We start from the raw sequence: 21,462 nt of genomic DNA, 5'->3' as shown, positions 1-21,462 counted from the left end.
GTGTGTGTGTGTGACCCTGCAGTCTTAAGTTGCTGGGGTATATTTGTAGCAATAGCCAAAAATACATTGTATGGGTTGTAGGGTTTGATAAGTAAATAATTTAATTTAGCTCAAAGGGAATCATTTATGATTTTATAGGGAATTTGAACAGAATCACTGTTTTGCGGCTGATCACCGAGTCGGCAGCGATTCACTGAACAAGCTGTACAACATCAACTGCACTGGATATTAAAATCCAAAATATAGTGAAAACACTATTAATAAGCACAGTAACAAGATCGGCAGATTAAGACATTAACTTGTAAGAACAAAACACAAGATACTTCTCTTTTCAATATAAATAAAACTTTATTTATATACGTAAACCTAAGACTTAAACTAATCTAACATGAACACACGCATTCACACATTCACACGTTGCAGAAAGTGAGGAAAGGATGAGTTTAGAGAATGAGAATGTGAAATCCCAAGTTTACAGCAATGTGTGCTATTGCACAGACCTGAACAAACCATCAATCACTTAATTAACCCTCGCACTGAGTTTCTCAATGAGGCTAAAATTTATATTAAATGCACCAGTTCAGTTAGAATCTGCAGGTTACTTGCTTGCGTTGCCTTTGTGTTACAGGGATTCCCTTTTGTCGTTGTTGCAGGAAAAGGGGTTTCCCAAGTTGCCGATTGGCTGGAAGTTCAGTAATCGTTGAAGTGATGTCTTGGGCGTTGGCTGAGGATGCGGAGTTGGTCTGGTTGAAGTTTTTCTTTTCATCGTGGTGTTAAGTAGCAACTGGCCTGTAGGCCAGAGCACGCTCAAAGAGCGCTAAAAAGCAGCATCAAAACGCGGTGGCGAGAAGGACGAGAAGGGAGAAGGGAAGATTTGATGGTGTCCTGAGGTTTTAAACTCGGCTTTTGGAACACTTCCCAACTGGTGTGTTGACCAATCAGATAGGCTATTATCTTAGCTAGGGGTGTTCCTCACATCATAAATCAGTTTGTTATCTGGTCACATGGTCCAAATTTTACACGCTCTTGTAAAGTATAATTTTGGACATGATTTCTATAACCAGAATATGATACATTTGACAAAGAATCAATTGGAAGAAATGTTTCAAGCTAGAATTGTCAAGCTCATACATACCAAACACGACTAACCCTTGAAGTCATTCAATAGTTATTAGAAAGACATACATAATATGTGCTTAAAACATGATAGTCTAATGTGTGGATTACATACATAATATAGTGTTATGCCTAGAAATGTCCTTTTAGGATGATTTTTCGAGATAGTGCTCGCTGCAGAACACAAGATCCAGGGGGTGTGGTTGGATCTAGATCCAACTCCTCCCACCTTACGTTTACCTAAACCTACCCGTCTCCACCCCTGATCCCTAAACCCACCCATCCCCACCCCTAAACCTACCCATCTCCACCCCTAAACCTACCAATCTCCACCCACTGGATGTGGATCCAACCCCGCCCCCTGGATCTTTGTTCTGCAGTGAGGGGCTCTTGTGATTTTCAGTCTGGTTCTTTGTCTTGTATGTGTGGGGGAAAAGTCAATCTAAAGAAGCTCGTGATTTCTCATGTGGAACACATGTGATGGCCATCTCTTTGACCATTAATCTTGATTATTTACCCCAAATTTGACGATCTCCTTCCTGCTTTGGACTCATCAATAATTGTTCTTTTGACTTAATGTTGCGAGCTGTTCTGTGAAAGAGGCTTGTTGGTTAGGCTTGCTCCAGACTCATGGCGCCCGAGTACCATGGACAGATTTATGAGTCCTGTTGGGCTTCTCTGGAATTTCGGCTCCTCATGTTTCGATGTTCTGATTGAATCTTAGTTTTGTCTGACTCGTTCTGATCCTACAGGGTCAAAATTATCGATTTTTTTTAATGCCAAAAATCATTAGGATATTAAATAAAAATCATGTTCCATGAAGATATTTTGTAAATTTCCTACCATAAATATATTAAAACTTAATTTTTGATTAGTAATATGCATTGCTAAGAACTTCATTTGGACAACTTTAAAGGAGATTTACTCAATATTTAGATTTTTTTGCACCCTCAGATTCCAGATTTTCAAATAGTTGTATCTCAGCCAAATATTGTCTAACAAACCATACATCAATAGAAATATTATTTATTTAGATTTCAGACAATGTACAAATCTCAATTTAAAAAAATTGACACTTATGACTGGTTTTGTGGTCCAGGGTTACACACATATATATATATATATATATATATATATATATAAAATCATTTATTGGGTACTGTCCCGAGACCCTAACCCATAAATTTCAACTTATGAAAATGATATTGAAATCATTTTTGTATTTTTTCCATTGTTGTTTTTAAAATAATCTTAGAATTTTTTAAATAATCGTTCAAAAAATATTTATTTGATATTTTCTTTGTAAATTATGAAACTTTATGTAGCAAAATGTAAAAAAATGTGTCCCACATTTTTCATGTCACTACCGAAACAGTGTTTGTTTTAGTCCATTGTCTGAGTCTGATTTGAACTAAACCCATACATTTATGATCAGGAAATATTCCTGTGTTCCTCTCTCATAGCTCACAAGGTCTCATCATTTTAAGGTAAATGTGTTCAAAAGTAGAAAAAATCTGTGTGTAACTTTAAGCAGCATCACTACCGAACACCTTTTTTGGGAGTTATTCCATAACATTTAGTTTTGTGTGTACCACTGTTCAGAACTGTGCTAGCTAACCATGTGCTGATCAGCATCTTTGAGCTAGGTTCAAAAGTATCTAAAACTGTCACTACCGAAAAATGTCATTATTGTTTTGATAGTGACAAAATGGAAAACATAATCCTCAAATTTGGAGGAAATAAACACAATATTAGTACAATTATGCAAATGTTTTTTATTATCATTATTATTATTATTTCAGTATGTTTTTGTAGTAGTGTTTTAAGTTTGTGACTTAAAGTCTTGTGATGTAATGTGGTTGTTACCAAAGCATTTCTGTCACTATTGAAAATGTGCAGTCATTACAGAAACATGGGATATTTTGTCAAAAATGAAGTATACTGAATTATCATCTGAGATGTTATGATAGTTTTTGGTTCAATGTATATTCAAACTAATGAATCCTTAAGTTTGAAATCAGTATGATCAACTTTTTGCCTTTTACAAAGAAAAACTGGATTCAAAATACAACAAATCTCATAAATTACATTTGAAATATTATTAAAAATGTAATTGTTATTGATTTTCCTCTGAATTTTTAAAATAAAATAGCAAAAATATATATTTACAATGTAGATGTAAGCAAAATATAAAAGGTCAATATAACCCTTCTAATTAAATTATTATTACAGTGTTTCGGTAGTGACAAATTTGGGGAGAGGACAAATATTCCAAAACTTTCTGAAAATACAATATGATAATTAACTGCACAATCACTAGAAATGTGTACCTTGGATATTATACAATATGCATACAGACATTTTTTTTAAGATGTTTCCAACTCTGGCTTTGGACCAATTATTCTGAAGAATGGCCCATAAATAATTTATTTTAGTCCACTCCTTCGCTGGGAAGACACCGGACCTCCTGGAACTTTAATTGAATTCCTCAGACTTGTATCATAAAGAAAGACTTTATTTGTATGGTTTTGTAATATCTGTGTCACATATTTCCTTATGTGTCATGGTAGATCAGGCAGCTCTCTTATCGTAGAATTGCATTACAGAACAACTGTTTTGTACATTGTAGTGGATTAAAACATAAGTAACAGGCTGGATGTACATTAACCTTACAAAGCATATCATAGAAGATCATATATTTTGTCTAGAGCTTCGTGATTAGGATGAGTTCAGTTCATGAGGATTTTTAATGAGATTTTTTTAGCAAGTCATTAAATCACTCGAGACTTGACTCTGACTCCAGCGATGGAGACTTGTGAACATCGCTGTGTGGTTCCTCCACTGAATGGATCTTCATGTGTATCTTCAGGTGACTTTTAAAAGAGAAACTCTTTCCGCACTGATCACATGTGTGTGGCTTCTCTCTGCTGTGGATCCTCTCATGTCTTTTCAGATTTGATAACAGACTGAATGTTTTGTCACAGTGTGAACACTTGTGAGGTTTCTCTCTGCTGTGGATCTTCTCATGTGATTTCAGATGTCCTGACCGACTGAATCTCTTGTCACAGTGTGAACACTTGTAAGGTTTCTCTCCAGTGTGGATCCTCTGGTGTAGTTCTAAAGAGCTCGCTGTAGTAAAAGTCTTGTCACACTCAAAGCACAAGTACTCTCTCACATCAGTGTGTATTTTCTGATGTACATGTAAATTTTTAAGCCGTGAAAAACACTTTCCACATTCAGAACAGGAATGTGGCTTCTCCTTCGTATGAACACTCTTGTGTTCTTTAAGGGTTCCTTGTTTTGTGAAACTCTTTCCACACTGATCACACGCGAACGGCTTCTCTCCGGTGTGGATCCTCATGTGATCATTAAGATTATGTTTGTATGTGAAACTCTTCCTGCACTGATCACACGTGTGTGGCTTTTCTCCAGTGTGGATCCTCATGTGTACTTTAAGATGTACTGATTGTGCGAAGCTCTTTCCACATTGGTCACATGTGAATGGCTTCTCTCCGGTGTGAACTCTCATGTGAACATTAAGATTATGTTTGTCTGTGAAACTCTTCCCGCACTGACCACACTTGTACGGCTTCTCGCCGGTGTGAACTCTCATGTGTACTTTAAGATGTGCTGGTTGCGTGAAGCTCTTCCCGCACTGATCACATGTGAACGGCTTCTCTCCGGTGTGAACTCTCATGTGATGCTCAAGACTTAGTTTGTATGGGAAACTCTTCCCGCACTGAACACATGTAAATGGCGTTTCTCCAGTGTGGACTGTCATGTGTTTTTTAAGGGATTCTTTTTCTTTGAATTGATTTCCACACTGATCACACTTGAACGGCTTCTCTCCGGTGTGGATCCTCATGTGAATATTAAGAAGATATTTGAATGTGAAACTCTTCCCACACTGTTCACACGTATGCGGCTTCTCTCTGCTGTGGATCTTCTGATGTGTTTTCAGATTTCCTGACCGACTGAATCTTTTGTCACAGTGTGAACACTTGTGAGGTTTCTCTCCAGTGTGGATCCTCTGGTGCAGGTTTAAAGAGCTCGCTGTAGTAAAAGTCTTGTCACACTCAAAGCACAAGTACTCTCTCACACCAGTGTGAGTTTTCTGATGTACATGTAAACTCCCCCGCTGTGAAAAACTCTTTCCACATTCAGAACAGGAATGTGGCTTCTCCTTCGTATGAACTACCAGGTGTTTCTTCAGGTCTGATGACCAATGAAATGTTTTGCCGCACTGACCACACTTGAATTGCTTTTCTCCGGTGTGGATCCTCATGTGTACTTTAAGGGTTCCTTGTTTTGTGAAACTCTTTCCACACTGACCGCACACGAATGGCTTCTCTCCGGTGTGGATCCTCATGTGATCATTAAGATTATGTTTGTTTGTGAAGCTCTTTCCACATTGATCACATGTGAACGGCTTTTCTCTGATGTGAACTCTCATGTGACGTTCAAGACTTTGTTTGTTTGTGAAACTCTTTCCACACTGAGTGCAGGTGATAGATTTCTTGGCTTTTCTTTTCTTTAAAAATGTCTTTTTAATCTTTGAGCGAGGTTTGACATGATGTTTCTCCTCCACTTCACTCAGTTCTTCACTCTCCTCGTTCTCTTCCATCAGGTCTAAAATGAAAAAAAAATCATTAAATAAGTCTTTAAATAAACTAATATACAAAGAGTAAAATATGAAAGTGATTATTGATGTAATAGCAGAAACAAGACAGCTGCTGTAAAACATAATAATCATTCTGGTGTGTTTTTATGAATTAATTGCATGAATGAGGTACATTGTCATTCCAGATATTGTTTTCAAAACATTTTAGGCACAAATTAAATTTTGTTGTAGTGAGTACTATCAATCATCTAATGTTAAGTTAAAGGGACCAAACAGATCTCGTCCCCATTTACTTCCATAGTAGGAAAAATAGCATGAAAAATAAATATATGGTAGTCAATGGGGGTATCTGTTTGGTTCCTGACATTCTTCCAAATATCTTCCTTTGAGTTCAGCAGAATAAAGAAATTTATACAGGTTTGGAGCAACCTGAGGGTGAGTAAATGATGACAGAATTTTCATTTTTGGGTGAACTATCCCTTTAACCCTTTAAGACCTGCCATAGAACAATTCCGCCAGAGTATATCTTAGTATTTTTACATGCTGTGCTGTCATTCTTTTGAGCATTTTCAAATGCCATATATCAATACAATCCTTACACCTCCGATTTGAAGGCTGTGTATGTAAGAAATCCATAATTACTAGATAAATAGCTCAAAAGTGCAATAAACCAAAAAAATATGAAAATCGATTTTTTTTTTCAACATATTTTACTAAATACAGAAATATCACAAATGTCAAACCTCAAACTTGTCAATGTAAAAAACTTGCATAAAACACTTTGAAACTACATACAATTGATTTGGACTGATTACATAAATTCGTTTGTGAGATACACTCATTTTTATAAACGTACGTTGTGAAGTCAAACCGGTAATATATTGATTTTGAGAGCAATATTGATTGAACAACTACAAAAGATAATGTAAAATAATCAGTTACACTACTCTAAAATCTGTAATTTATCATAACTAAAAATGCAAAAAGGCTGTGATAACACTTGTGACAATTCCTGACTAGAATAATGCAGAGGGGTATGTGGCATGCCTCACAGATGAATGGAGTGCACTTGAATTTGTGGGGTAAAAAAATATTATATTTTGCTTTTGAGAGCGATGTTGATTGAAAAATAAATACAAACAACATCAGTTATTCTTGTGTAAAAACAAAACAAAACAAATACATAAAACAAAAATAAACCCCACTAGAAACAGATTCTGGAGCAGATGAACAGTCGGAGAGTTACTCGTCGTCGCACGCGAGTAACGTTAGTAGCTCCAAAACCTCCGCGTGCATGTACTTATGTTTTCATGCAGTCGTAACATTATGCGAGTGTGTGATTGTGCTTGCATTTGTAAAGGTGCATTTGTGAAAAAGAAAAAAATTCAACAGATTGCCATGATAAATAAATAAGAGTGATGAAAAGAACGCAGCAGCAGCAGTAGTATATACGTACAGCAAATGAAAGTCAAATGTTGCGGCTTGTGACGTCACCACATGAGACACACCTTGAGGTCAAAGTGCACAGAACGTGATTACGTCATAGTAGACGTAGTAAAAGGTATCTAGCAACCGCTAGCAACCTCAGATCTATAGAACATGTGTGCAAAGACGTGCAATGTTATTTTTAGTGTATTTTGTTGTATACGCATTTTATGCAATTTGTGCAGACTTGTTAGAGGGTGAAAACAACGCAACAGGAGCATGTTGTAGACTTGATCTGACTGTGTAACGTCTCTGATTTTGAAAAAGAATTATTGCGCTACCCTTTTGGTTTCGGTTTCTATTGACTTTTAAACAGAGACACGCAAACCGGAGCGCGGGCGCTACCGTCGGTTTTAAAGGGTTAAGTTATTCCTTCAACCCTGTCAGACAGTCTGGAAAGCCCATTTACTTCATACAATTTGCTGTTTATTGGTTATTGCTTAAAAAAATATAACAAACCACACAATGTTGTATCCAACATACTGAATATCTGTTGAAAACTTCATAATTGAACTGTTTATCTAAATGTGATGAAGTGCTTGAATCTTTCTAACATGAATGTTCTTCAGCATCGTGAATGAAGAATAAACACCAACCTGTTTGTTGTTCAGTATCTTCAGTGTGTTTGATTCTGCAGGGCTCTGGATCTCTCATCTTCTCTCTGTCCTCTTTAATAAACTCAGTCTTTGATCAGATTTCAGCTCTTCCTGATGCTCTGACGCTCGCCTTCACTTCTGAACTGATGGGAATCTTCCAGCATTTATTACTGAACTGCAGTGGGAGGAGCTTCACTGATGATGAGTTCCAGTGTGGGAGGAGCTTCACTGATGATGCGTTCCAGTGTGGGAGGAGCTTCACTGGTGATGAGTTCCAGTGTGGGAGGAGCTTCACTGATGATGAGTTCCAGTGTGGGAGGAGCTGATCTGCCAAAAATCTATCACTTACTGAGTTTGTTTTTATAGGGTCAAAGACCAGATGTCAAATTTTAGTGTCTGCAACAAATGAAATTGACCAAAGTTATATATATTCACAGAAAACCCATTAAGTGCAAATGTGTGTATAGTTATTCTGTAGTCAGTTGTTATATTAGTTGTGTTGTTCTGACCTGTACTTAATAAAATACTGTATCTAAAAGAATACCATACTTAATTTTATTTGGCTACTTTAACTGATTATAAAGTTCTTGCTGACAAATGGGTAAAAGCTAGTGTTTTGAAGGACAGTATCAAAGTATAGAGATTTAAATGGACAATTAATGAGTATTTTTGGGCAGCACTATGATCCTTAAACACAGTGTTTGAACATGTCATCAAATGATTCTTCTTCTAAATATACCTAGAAAGTTGTTTTTTTTCTTTTTGCTATATAATCCCATTTTTGTCTTTGACTCGTATATTAACTAACCAACGTAAGCATTTATATCTGTGTATCATAAAGCAACTGATGTTAATTCACAATTTTTTATTTCTAATTCTAACATTATTCCGTTTCTTCATTAAAATAATGGTAGATATCTAGAAAAGTAGTAAAGAACTGTGAGGAAAGCATTGGAAAGCATAAAGACAGAAATAAATCTACATATTTGTAAGCAACAAATACCTTCAGTCTGTTTACACCAATGACATTAGCTTGAAGTGGCAATTTACAGGAGATCTGAAGACATCAGCATAATAACTGAGGTGAGAACAGGAACTATTGTCATGAAATAAAAAGTGTTTTCAGCAGCTGTTAATATTGATGAGCCTCAGACGATCAACACTCATTCAACAAGACATTCAGGATCATCAGCAGATCATCTGAGTGTTTGCTCTTAGAAACACATTATTTGAGTCGGGATATATGCTAAAAGAGTTCTACTGAAAGATGATACTGTTATAAGTAACACAATATGACATAAACAATACAAAAATAAACACGAATGTAACTCATCTTCATTAAATACTTTGTCTAGTTTTACTATAATACTATAATGTATTTTAATTATTTTACTAGTCCTTAATTCAGGTACATTAATAGTTACCAGATAAGTCATATTTTTAGACTGTATTTTCATTGTTGAAGTTTAAAAGTCTGGGTGTGCGACAAGGAGAAAACAGTGATTTTGACACCTATAAGGAGGTTGAAAAGTATGAAAAAATCATAATAGAAAGGTAGTAAAAAGTGTTTAAGGTGGTTTCATTGTTAGTTTGAAAAGAAAGCAGAATTTGTCCAAAATTATATGTATTTTTAAACCACCAAAGAACATAAAAGTGCCCATAGTCTAATCACCCATAAATAAAGGTGACTATATTGATAGTCTATGGCTCATCAATGTTATCAGAGGAGCTGAAAAGACTCTTTATTTCATGTCAATAGATCCTGTTTTCACCTCATTCGTTATGCTGATGTCTTCAGATCAGTAAATTGCCACATTAAGCTCATTTTATTGGTGTCAACAAACTTAAGCACGATCAACTCTTGGGTTAGGAACTACAATCAGAGATCTCACTTACCATACAATAGCTTTATTATCTTTCAAATTCTAAAAAAGGTACATCAAAATGGTACATACAGTATAAAGTGCACCACATGTGAAGCATGCAATGACTGGCAACTTTAACCATTGAAAGGATACTACGACAAATATATTCCTTTCCTTATTCAAACTGATGTTTTAATGAATATATTGAATTTCTTGAAAGGATAGCCCCTTCAGATGTGACATCTCATTTCCAAGGGGGTCCTAAAAACACAAAAACAAAATATTACAACATAAACAAAACAATCATACAAAACATGTACACACACAAATATGCTAAACAGAAGACATGCTCAACCAGTCCCTCACACCCACAGCAGGATTACAATACAATCAATGTCAGAATCAACAAGAAAATTTAAAAGCATACACATGTTACTCCCAAGATGGCGGCGCGAGTACATCGCGAGGCTCTGGGTCTCTCCAGATTTTGCAATTTTGCGGTATTTTTCTTACTCATCTCGGGCCTGTTCGTGCAGAACAGTTGTGCCTTTACATCGTACACCCGTTGTGAGCTTTTGGATATCGGTTTGCGAATTTCCGACACTTTTATGGACAATCTTCGACTCCTTCCTGAGATCGCTAGGACACCCGAGGCTATGCACCCTACCCGGCCGGGCGGAAGTGCTCGCAGGCGGCGTCGAGATCGTAAACAAAGGCGGGGGAAGCGCGGAGGACTAAGAGCTAAGCTAAGGCTAACACCACACCGGCTCTCTTTACCCAGCATTTTCCTTGCCAATGTACGGTCGCTAGTGAACAAAATGGAGGAGATTCGACTCAGCATCACACACAGCAAGAAACTTTTGAACTGTAACGTCCTAATCTTCACGGAAACCTGGTTAAACAGCGGAATACCGGACACAGCTATTGAGCTAGCGGGACGCCACACACTCGGGCGGATAGAACATTAGATGGCTCCGGTAAGACCAGAGGTGGTGGATTGTGCATTTACATTAACAAAGCTTGGTGCACAAACTCTGCTATTGTTGGGAGTCATTGTTCAGCTAACCTTGAGTTTCTCATGGTTAAATGTGAACCGTTTATCTACCGCGGAGTTCACTTCCACCATTATAACTGCAGCCTATATTCCCCGGATGCTGATGCCAAGCTTGCTATGAAAGAACTTCACGCAGCCATCAGTAAACAACAGACTGATCACCCGAAGCGGCTTTTATTGTTGCAGGTGACTTTAATCACTCAAACTTAAAGTCAGTGCTACCCAAGTTTCACCAGCATGTTTCCTGTCACACCAGAGGAAACAAAACCTTAGACCATGTTTACACAAACATGGCTGGAGCTTACGTTGCGACACCCCTCCCCACCTGGGACAGTCAGATCACCTTTCTTTGTTCCTCACCCCAAATATGCACCCCTCATCAACCGTGTGAAGCCATCAGTGAAGACCATCAAGGTGTGGCCTGCGGGGGCAGATTCCACGCTCCAGGAAAGGTTTCTACACACAGACTGGAGTATGTTTGCTTCTCAAGCCACCAGTGGCGCTCACACAGACATCGACTCTTACACCTCCTCTGTATTGGATCATATCAATATCACCATTGACAGTGTTACAACCCAGAAACAGATCACCACATATCCAAATCAGAAGCCTTGGATGAACAAGGAAGTGCGACTCCTGTTGAAGTCACGCAACACTGCCTTCAGATCAGGAGATGCACAAGCCTACAGCACATCCAGAGCAAACCTGAAGAGGGGCATCAAAAAGGCCAAGCACTGCTACAAGCTAAAGATAGAGGGACACTTTTCCAACTCTGACCCTCGGCGCATGTGGCAGGGCATTCAGGCCATCAGTGACTACAAACCCACCCACTCCACCCCCGCAGCCACTGATGTCAACTTCCTGAACGAGCTAAATTACTTTTATGCTCGCTTTGAAAGAGACAACAGAGAAACTGCCACCAAGCTCAATCCTCAGATGACCACCCACCAATCATACTCTCCTCCACAGATGTCTGCAAGGAACTGAGCCGGATCAGCGCGCACAAGGCTGCTGGACCAGACAACATCCCTGGTCGTGTTCTCAGGGCATGTGCGGAGCAGCTCGCTGGGGTTTTTACAGACATTTTCAACCTGTCTCTTGCCCAAGCAGCCGTACCAACATGCTTTAAATGCACTTCCATTGTGCCAGTGCCAAAACACTCTAGTCCGAGGTGCCCTAATGACTACCGCCCTGTAGCACTCACACCCATCGTCATGAAGTGCTTTGAGCGGCTGGTCCTGGAACACCTAAAAGACTCTCTACCATCCACATTGGACTCACACCAGTTTGCCTACCGTAGCAATAGGAGCACAGAGGACGCAGTTTCTATGGCACTGCACTCTGTGCTCACTCACCTGGACAATAAGAACACTTATGCACGTATGCTGTTTGTTGACTTCAGCTCAGCATTCAACACTGTCATCCCAACCAAGTTAATAGCCAAACTTGGAGACCTGGGCATCAATACCTCAATGTGTAACTGGATTTTGGACTTCCTGACCAACAGACCCCAGAATGTTCGATCAGGATTCACCTGCTCCACATCCATCACACTTAACACTGGTGTACCACAGGGCTGTGTGCTAAGCCCGTTTCTCTACTCCCTCTTCACCTCCGACTGCAAGCCTGTGTATGGATCTAATTCCATCGTCAAGTTTGCAGACGACACCACGGTGATTGGCCTCATCAGTAACAACGATGAGACTGCCTATAGGAGGAGATCCAGCACCTGGCCACATGGTGCACTGAAAATAACCTGCTCCTCAACACCACCAAAACGAAGGAGCTCATCGTGGACTTCAGGAAGGAGTCAAGAGACACACGACACCATCCACATCAATGGAATGGCTGTTGAGCGTGTCTCCAGTTTCAAGTTCCTGGGGATCCACATCTCGGCGGACATGTTGTGGAAAACCAACACCTCCAGCCTGGTCAAGAAGGCTCACCAGCGCCTCTTCTTTCTGAGGACACTGAGGAAGAATCAGCTCTCCTCTGCTATACTGGTGAACTTCTATCGCTGCGCAATAGAAAGCATCCTGACCAACTGTGTCACAGTATGGTATGGGAGCTGCTCTGTTGCGGAGCGCAAGGCACTGCAGCGGGTGGTGAAAACTGCCCAGCGCATCACAGGGACTCCACTACCTGCCATCGAACACATCCAGAGGAAACGCTGTCTGCATCGAGCTCGCAGCATCCTTAAGGACTCCTCTCACCCAGCCCACAGACTGTTTTCTTTCCTGCCCTCCGGCAGGCGTTTCAGGTGCCTCCGGACCAGGACCAGCAGATTAAAGAACAGTTTCTTCCCCAGAGCTGTCTCTTTACTGAACTCTAACCCCCGTTGATCCACTTCCTCATATATTATTAACTCTTCTCTCCTACCTCACATCTGCCTTATTTGCACTACTGAATGTAAATTTTTATCACAGTAACAACTGTTTACTTTTGTATCTTGCACTACCATACCTAAATTGGACTATGCTCATTTGCACTGCCGACTGTTGTTACATTATCAATGCTTACATTAATATTTTGCACCGTATGTCTAATTGTAATACGCAATCACTTCCACTGCACTTTTACACCTTGTTTATAGTAACAGTCATCTGTATATATATTATATTGATAGTACATATCACCTGTAAATTCTGCCTATAGTAATAGCCATCTGTATATTTATTCACTATACATATTCACCTGTAAATTCTGTATATTTATTCACTATACATATTCACCTGTAAATTCTGTATATTTATTCACTATACATATTCACTTGTAATTTCTGTATATTTATTCACTATACATATTCACCTGTAAATTCTGTTTATATTAATAACCATCTTTCTATATATATTTATACATATACTCAGTACATATCCTTGTCCTGCACTTATTCAACCATTGTATATACTGCACTTGCTACTATTGCACTTCTGGTTAGACCTAAACTGCATTTCGTTGCCCTGTACCTGTACTTGTGTAATGACAATAAAGTTGAATCTAATCTAATCTAATCTAATTAGTTTGAGATAAGAAAATTGTAATGTTTCTTGATTCAGTAAATTCAGTTGATTCAGTTTTGTAACAAACTGGTTTTTATTTTATTTTTCAGGACGGGACCTGGAGCAGCAGCAACACAGATTCACTTCTCCCTCATAATCTTCCAACTCTACTGACACCTAGGGGTTAGTGTTAGTATTGTTAAATACAAATACATTCTATCACTACAAATAAAGATGACCTAAAGCAATAAAGGGAAGCAAGAGATATCAAAGACTGAGAAAGATTATTCCAATAAAATGGAGCTTTATATTGAAAAGACCCACTGTCAGGGATTTGTCACAATCACCACAGTCACCATCCAGGACAATCACCCGCTCACAATCACCTGAGTACTGATCACCCGCACCTGCTGTCACCAATCAAGCCACACTATAAACACACACACATCCCAACCCCTCATTGTCCGGTCTACTGTTCACCTACACGGACTGCTCTGAGCTCCCAAAGAACTACTTACCTGGAATACTTTTTACATTTATGCATTTAGCAGACGCTTTTATCCAAAGTTACAGTTGCATTCAAGTTACAGTTTTTACATTTTATCAGCTCTTGCTTTCCCTGGGAATCGAACCCATGATCTTGGTGTTGCTAGCGCCATGCTCTACTATTTGAGCTACAGGAAAGCTTCCAGGAATGCTTACCCTTTCACACGATCCTCCAATGACTCCTTTGTTCCTGCTCCAAGATCCCCAACACACCTGCAAAAGAAACACCATCAAGATCACAGCTAAGCACTCTGAATCCTTCATTGTTTTGCTCAGTCACCTGCCCTTGCCTCTCCTGTTCCAGTTTCCTGATTCCCCTTCAATAAACCATCCAGTTTGTCACTTACCTGTTGTCTCTGGCCTTGTTTTGTGACACCTACGTCCGGCTTCACTAAAAATTCTGGGAATAACAAAGAACAGAAATTGTACACGTCTAAGTGAATAAGAAGATCTGTCTGGAATCAGGTACTGTTTCAAATACCAAGGACAATAATAATAATAATAATAATAATAATAATAATACGCATTTAAAAATAAACAAACCAATGAAATTGTCTTCTTGATTCAGGATGTAACCAATTAAGCATTTCGTACATATGGCAGTAATGAGTACGATATGGACACCTTAACACAAATCTACACAAAGAGTTGTAAACCACATTAAGGAGAAAATACTCAGCAATGGTGTTGATTAATGGAACAGTAACTAATGAAATCTACACAGAGTTGTAAACCACATTAAGAGGCTTCAGATGAGTATCAGATGTATTTAGATATACAATATCAGCATAATCAATAAAAGCTAATATTACCTGAGAAATAATTATTTTGCTATAATAAAATGAATCAGCCGTTTGGACGAATGAATGAATCAGCCGTTTGGACGAATCGACTCATAAAGACATTTACTGCCACCTGCTGGTAGTTTTAGTTTCTTCTTTAGAGTATCATTTCATTTATTAAAATAATAAATAAATAAAAACATTAAAGGGATAGTTCGCCAAAAATAAAGAAATAAATAAATTCTGTCATCATTTACTCACCCTCATGTTGTTTCAAACCTCAATGACTTACTTTCTTTTGCACAACGTAAAAGAAGGTATTTTGAAGACTGTTGGTAAGCTGTTGAGCTGTTCCTCAACTTATCTTCTTTTATGTTCCATACTTTGTGTTAGGCCGTTGTAGCCTAAACATTTAACACAATAATAGCTTTAAATGATGTTTTGGGGGTATTTTCACAGCAGGACCCTGTAACTAACTAGTTTAAAAATTTTAATCGACTGACAGCCCTAATATATAAATAAGACATTTTGGAACAAATGATAATTTTGCACATGAAACTAAACTGACAGTAGGTGGTGAGAGGTGGAGTGAGTGAGTCATTGAGTCATTATTTGAGACGATTCATTCAAATTCATTTTAAGAGGTCGTTGTTTATGAATAGGTTATTGAATGTTTGATTTGTTCTAAATGCTGTATTATGGAGTAATGAAAACACAGCCGACTGTTTCTATTAGATGAGTTATGGTTTTGCAGTTATTGTTGTTTGGAAGTATTTTAAGTAAATTTAAATTAGTGTGAAATGTTTAATTGTGATGGTATTTATCAAAACGTCACTGTTGGTTGTGTAATTAGATTAGATTCAACTTTATTGTCATTACACAAGTACAGGTACAAGGCAACGAAATGCAGTTTAGGTCTAACCAGAAGTGCAATAGCAGCAAGTGCAGGATATACAATGGTTGAATAAGTGCAGGACAAGGATATGTACTGAATATATGTATAAATATATATAGAGAGATGGTTATTACTATAAACAGAATTTACAGGTGAATATGTATAGTGAATAAATATACAGATGGCTATTACTAAAAACAGAATTTCACAGGTGAATATGTACTATCAATATGATATAATATACAGATGGCTATTACTATAAACAGCATTTTACAGATAGAAGTATACAATGATATGTTAGGCTAAGATGAGGAATATAGCAGTGGATTAAGGTAGTGCAATAGAGTATGGACCGAAGCTATTAGTGTAAAAGTGCAGTGGAAATGATTGCATAATACAGTTAGACGTACGATGCAGAATGCAAATGTAAACAGTTGATAATGTAAATAACAGTCGGCAGTGCAAATGAGCATAATCCAATTTAGGTATGGTAGTGCAAGATGCAAAAGTAAACAGTTGTTACTGTAATAAACAGTCGGTAGTGCAAATTTACATTCAGTAGTGCAAATAAAGCAGATGTGAGGTAGGAGAGAAGAGTTAGCAATATATGAGGAAGTGGATCAACGGGGGTTAGAGTTCAGTAAAGAGACAGCTCTAGGGAAGAAACTGTTCTTTAGTCTGCTGGTCCTAGTCCGGAGGCACCTGAAATGCCTGCCGGAGGGCAGGAGAGAAAACAGTCTGTGAGCTGGATGAGAGGAGTCCTTAAGGATGCTGCGAGCTCGATGCAGACAGCGTTTCTTCTGGATGTGTTCGATGGCAGGTAGTGGAGTCCCTGTGATGCGCTGGGCAGTTTTCACCACCCGCTGCAGTGCCTTGCGCTCCGCAACAGAGCAGCTCCCATACCATACTGCGGCACAGTTGGTCAGGATGCTTTCTATTGCACAGCGATAGAAGTTCACCAGGATAGCCGAGGAAAGTTGATTCTTCCTCAGTGTCCTCAGGAAGAAGAAGAAGCGCTGGTGAGCCTTCTTGACCAGGCTGGAGGTGTTGGTTTTCCACGACATGTCCGCCAAGATGTGGATCCCCAGGAACTTGAAACTGGAGACACGCTCAACAGCCATTCCATTGATGTGGATGGTGTCGTGTGTGCCTCTTGACTCCTTCCTGAAGTCCACGATGAGCTCCTTCGTTTTAGTGGTGTTGAGGAGCAGGTTATTTTCAGTGCACCATGTGGCCAGGTGCTGGATCTCCTCCCTATAGGCAGTCTTATCGTTGTTACTGATGAGGCCAATCACCGTAGTATCGTCTGCGAACTTGACGATGGAATTAGATCCATACACAGGCTGTGTATGGATCTAAGGAGGTGAAGAGGGAGTAGAGAAACGGGCTTAGCACACAGCCCTGTGGTACACCAGTGTTAAGTGTGATGGATGTGGAGCAGGTGAATCCTGATTGAACATTCTGGGGTCTGTTGGTCAGGAAGTCCAAAATCCAGTTGCACATTGAAGTATTGATGCCCAGGTCTCCAAGTTTGGCTATTAACTTGGTTGGGATGACAGTGTTAAATGCTGAGCTGAAGTCAACAAACAGCATACGTGCATAAGTGTTCTTATTGTCCAGGTGAGTGAGCACAGAGTGCAGTGCCATGGAAACTGCATCCTCTGTGCTCCTATTGCTACGGTAGGCAAACTGGTATTTTAGGTGTTCCAGGACCAGCCGCTCAAAGCACTTCATAACGATGGGTGTGAGTGCTACAGGGCAGTCTCATTAGGGCACCTCGGACTAGAGTGTTTTGGCACTGGCACAATGGAAGTGCATTTAAAGCATGTTGGTATAGCTGCTTGGGCAAGAGACAGGTTGAAAATGTCTGTAAAAACCCCAGCGAGCTGCTCCGCACATGCCCTGAGAACACGACCAGGGATGTTGTCTGGTCCAGCAGCCTTGTGCGCGCTTATCCGGCTCAGTGCATTGCAGACATCTGTGGAGGAGAGTGTGATTGGTGGGTGGTCAGCTGAGGGATTGAGCTTGGTGGCAGTTTCTCTGTTGTCTCTTTCAAAGCGAGCATAAAAGTAATTTAGCTCGTTCAGGATGTTGACATCAGTGGCTGCGGGGGTGGAGTGGGTGGGTTTGTAGTCACTGATGGCCTGAATGCCCTGCCACATGCGTCGAGGGTCAGAGTTGGAAAAGTGTCCCTCTATCTTTAGCTTGTAGCAGTGCTTGGCCTTTTTGATGCCCCTCTTCAGGTTTGCTCTGGATGTGTTGTAGGCTTGTGCATCTCCTGATCTGAAGGCAGTGTTGCGTGACTTCAACAGGAGTCGCACTTCCTTGTCCATCCAAGGCTTCTGATTTGGATATGTGGTGATCTGTTTCTGGGTTGTAACACTGTCAATGGTGATATTGATATGATCCAATACAGAGTAGGTGTAGGAGTCAATGTCTATGTGAGCGCCACTGGTGGCTTGAGAAGCAAACATACTCCAGTCCATGTGCAGAAACCTTTCCTGGAGCGTGGAATCTGCCCCCGCAGGCCACACCTTGATGGTCTTCACTGATGGCTTCACACGGTTAATGAGGGGTGCATATTTGGGGGTGAGGAACAAAGAAAGGTGATCTGACTGTCCCAGGTGGGGGAGGGGTGTCGCAACGTAAGCTCCAGCCATGTTTGTGTAAACATGGTCTAAGGTTTTGTTTCCTCTGGTGTGACAGGAAACATGCTGGTGAAACTTGGGTAGCACTGACTTTAAGTTTGAGTGATTAAAGTCACCTGCAACAATAAAAGCCGCTCCGGTGATCAGTCTGTTGTTTACTGATGGCTGCGTGAAGTTCTTTCATAGCAAGCTTGGCATCAGCATCCGGGGAAAATAGGCTGCAGTTATAATGGTGGAAGTGAACTCCGCGGTAGATAAACGGTTCTACATTTAACCATGAGAAACTCAAGGTTAGCTGAACAATGACTCCCAACAATAGCAGAGTTTGTGCACCAAGCTTTGTTAATGTAAATGCACAATCCACCACCTCTGGTCTTACCGGAGCCATCTAATGTTCTATCCGCCCGGAGTGTGTGGCGTCCCGCTAGCTCAATAGCGGTGTCCGGTATTCCGCTGTTTAACCAGGTTTCCGTGAAGATTAGGATGTTACAGTTCAAAAGTTTCTTGCTGTGTGTGATGCTGGGTTGAGTCTCCTCCATTTTGTTCACTAGCGACCGTACATTGGCAAGAAAAATGCTGGGTAAAGAGAGCCGGTGTGGTGTTAGCCTTAGCTTAGCTCTTAGTCCTCCGCGCTTCCCCCGCCTTTGTTTACGATCTCGATGCCGCCTGCGAGCACTTCCGCCCGGCCGGGTAGAGTGCATAGCCTCAGGTGTCCTAGCGATCTCAGGAAGGAGTCGAAGATTGTCCATAAAAATGTCGGAAATTCGCAAACCAATATTCAAAAGCTCACAACGGGTGTATGATGTAACTGTTCTGCACGAACAGACCCGAGATGATTAATAAAAATACCGCAAAATTGCAGAATCTGTAGAGACCCAGAGCCTCGCGATGTACTCGCGCCACCATTTTAATGGTGCTTACCTGTACTATATGTTATAAATATAACAACAATTTTTCTTTTTACTGTGAATTTTAATGTTAGTGTTAATGTTTTAATTTTAAAAAGATTTTTTTTTCTGTGGTCATTTGTGTTGATTTTTGTCAGTAAGCTGTGTGAGCCTCAATAGTGTACTCCTACTGATTTTTATTTTTATTTTTTTTAATTAACCTTTTAATGGGAAAGTATATTACATGAATATATTTTTTATTGGTTAATTGGGTCAGTTATTGTTTTATAGATTAGTGAAAGAGTGTATTATTTAGTTTTCTTACTAATAATTATTTAGTAAAGGTTTAGCCAATAACAGTGTTGAGTTATGCAGAGTTAATGAGCAGCTTTTTTGGAGTAAACTGGGTGTGGCTTCTTGAAACATTGGAAGGATATGTTGTTTTGGCGATAATTTCTGAGGTAATTTATAATTTTAAATATTGTAATATGGTAAGCAATTGATTAACCATGCAGTTTTTTAGTTTTCAGTTTAAAATTGTGCCAATTAATGTTAATTTATTTTCAGGAAAATGAGTGAACAATGAGGTTGTCAGCAAACACACTGGAAACACAAGGGTAAGTCAACACAATGGCAGGTGTATTAGGCAGGAGATGACAAGACAATAATACAGAGGGAAGTATGCAGGAAGCGGGTTCAGTTTGGAAACTTAGCTTATAGGAGTAACGTGTCCTTTTCTCTCTTTCAGGTGAGAGGCTGGAACAATGAATCGTCGGAGCGCAGGAGTACGTGGAATAGATCGTCGAAGGAGCTTGCAGGTAGGTAAACAGAGCAGGAAAGAAAGGGCCTGATCTTCCTAATATTGTATAAAGCAAATCTGCAGGACCGGGCAGTTTTAGCAATGTGGTCAGAAAAATTCATCTTATCATCAATCACAACTCCAAGGTTTCTGGCTGTTTTTGAAGGAGTTATTGTTGATGAGCCTAACTGGAAGGTGAAATTGTGATGAAGTGATGGGTTTTCTGAAACTACAACCAGTTCAGTCTTAGCTAGGTTGAGGTGAAGGTGAGTGTCATCAGCATAGCAGTGATATGAAAAGCCATGTTTCTGAATGACAAAACTTAGTGATGCCATGTAGACAGAGAACAGAAGTGGTCCAAGAACTGAGCCCTGAGGCACCCCCAGTAGCTAGATGTTGTGACTTGGATACCTCACCTCTCCAAGATACCTTGAAGGACCTATCTGAGAGGTAAGACTCAAACCACAGGAGTGCGGTTCCTGAGATGCCCACCTTTCTGAGAGTGGACAGGAGGATCTGATGGTTAACTGTGTCAAAAGCAGCACACAGGTCCAGTAAGATGAGTACAGAGGATTTGGAAGCCACTCTTGCAAGTCTCAGAGCCTCTGTAACGAGAGTAGGGCAGTCTCAGTAGAGTGGCCGCTTCTGAAGCCAGATTGGTTGTTGTCCAGAAGATTGTTCTGTGCAAGAAACAAAGAGAGTTGGTTGAACACAACTCGCTCAAGTGTCTTTGCAATGAATGGAAGAAGGGATACCGGTCTGTAGTGTTCTAAAAGTGCTGGATTTAGAGAGGGTTTGTTAAGCAGTGGGCATACCCGAGCCTGCTTAAATGCTGTTGGAAATGTACCAGTGTAAAGAGAGGTGTTGATAATGTGAGTAAGCGCAGGTATGACCGAAGAAGAAATAGCCTGAAGGAGGTGAGTGGGGATAGGATGGTGGGATTATTGGAAACTTCCGTCTCTGAGAGAGGAGAGAAGGAGGTGAGGGAGTGTTTATTAGTCGGTATGAAGTTATCAGTTTGTGGTGTGAGGAATTGGTCACTGATGGTTCTTGTTTTATTTGTGAAGAAAATTGCAAAGTCATCAGCTGTAAGAGTTGATGAAGAGGAGGGGGAGGAGGACAGAGAAGAGAAGAGAAAGTTTTGAAAAATGTGCGAGAGTCAGAACAGT

The 21,462-nt window shown here is 39.8% G+C and overlaps 1 protein-coding gene across 1 annotated transcript; it reads right to left on the bottom strand.

Moving 5' to 3' along the window:
- Positions 1 to 3,647: 3,647 nt before the first annotated feature.
- On the bottom strand, positions 3,648 to 8,178 carry LOC131538139 (gastrula zinc finger protein XlCGF57.1-like). Its single transcript, XM_058772007.1, has 2 exons — positions 7,819 to 8,178; positions 3,648 to 5,745 (listed from the first exon to the last, which is right to left on the bottom strand). Exons 1-2 carry the CDS (start codon positions 7,874 to 7,876, stop codon positions 3,893 to 3,895), a joined length of 1,911 nt encoding a protein of 636 aa, XP_058627990.1. The 5' UTR covers positions 7,877 to 8,178; the 3' UTR covers positions 3,648 to 3,892.
- Positions 8,179 to 21,462: the final 13,284 nt, after the last annotated feature.

This window comes from Onychostoma macrolepis, chromosome 03 (genome assembly GCF_012432095.1).
Source record: "Onychostoma macrolepis isolate SWU-2019 chromosome 03, ASM1243209v1, whole genome shotgun sequence".
NCBI lineage: Eukaryota > Metazoa > Chordata > Actinopteri > Cypriniformes > Cyprinidae > Onychostoma > Onychostoma macrolepis.
Note: the sequence above shows the minus strand (reverse complement) of the source record. Positions and strands in the feature narration are given on the sequence as shown.

Coding starts and splice junctions, on each gene's coding strand:
- LOC131538139 (XM_058772007.1), bottom strand. CDS start 7,876: ATGAGAGATCCAGAGCCCTGCAGAATCAAACACACTGAAGATACTGAA. Junction 5,746..7,818: donor AGATACTGAACAACAAACAG/GTTGGTGTTTAT, acceptor TTTTCATTTTAG/ACCTGATGGAAGAGAACGAG.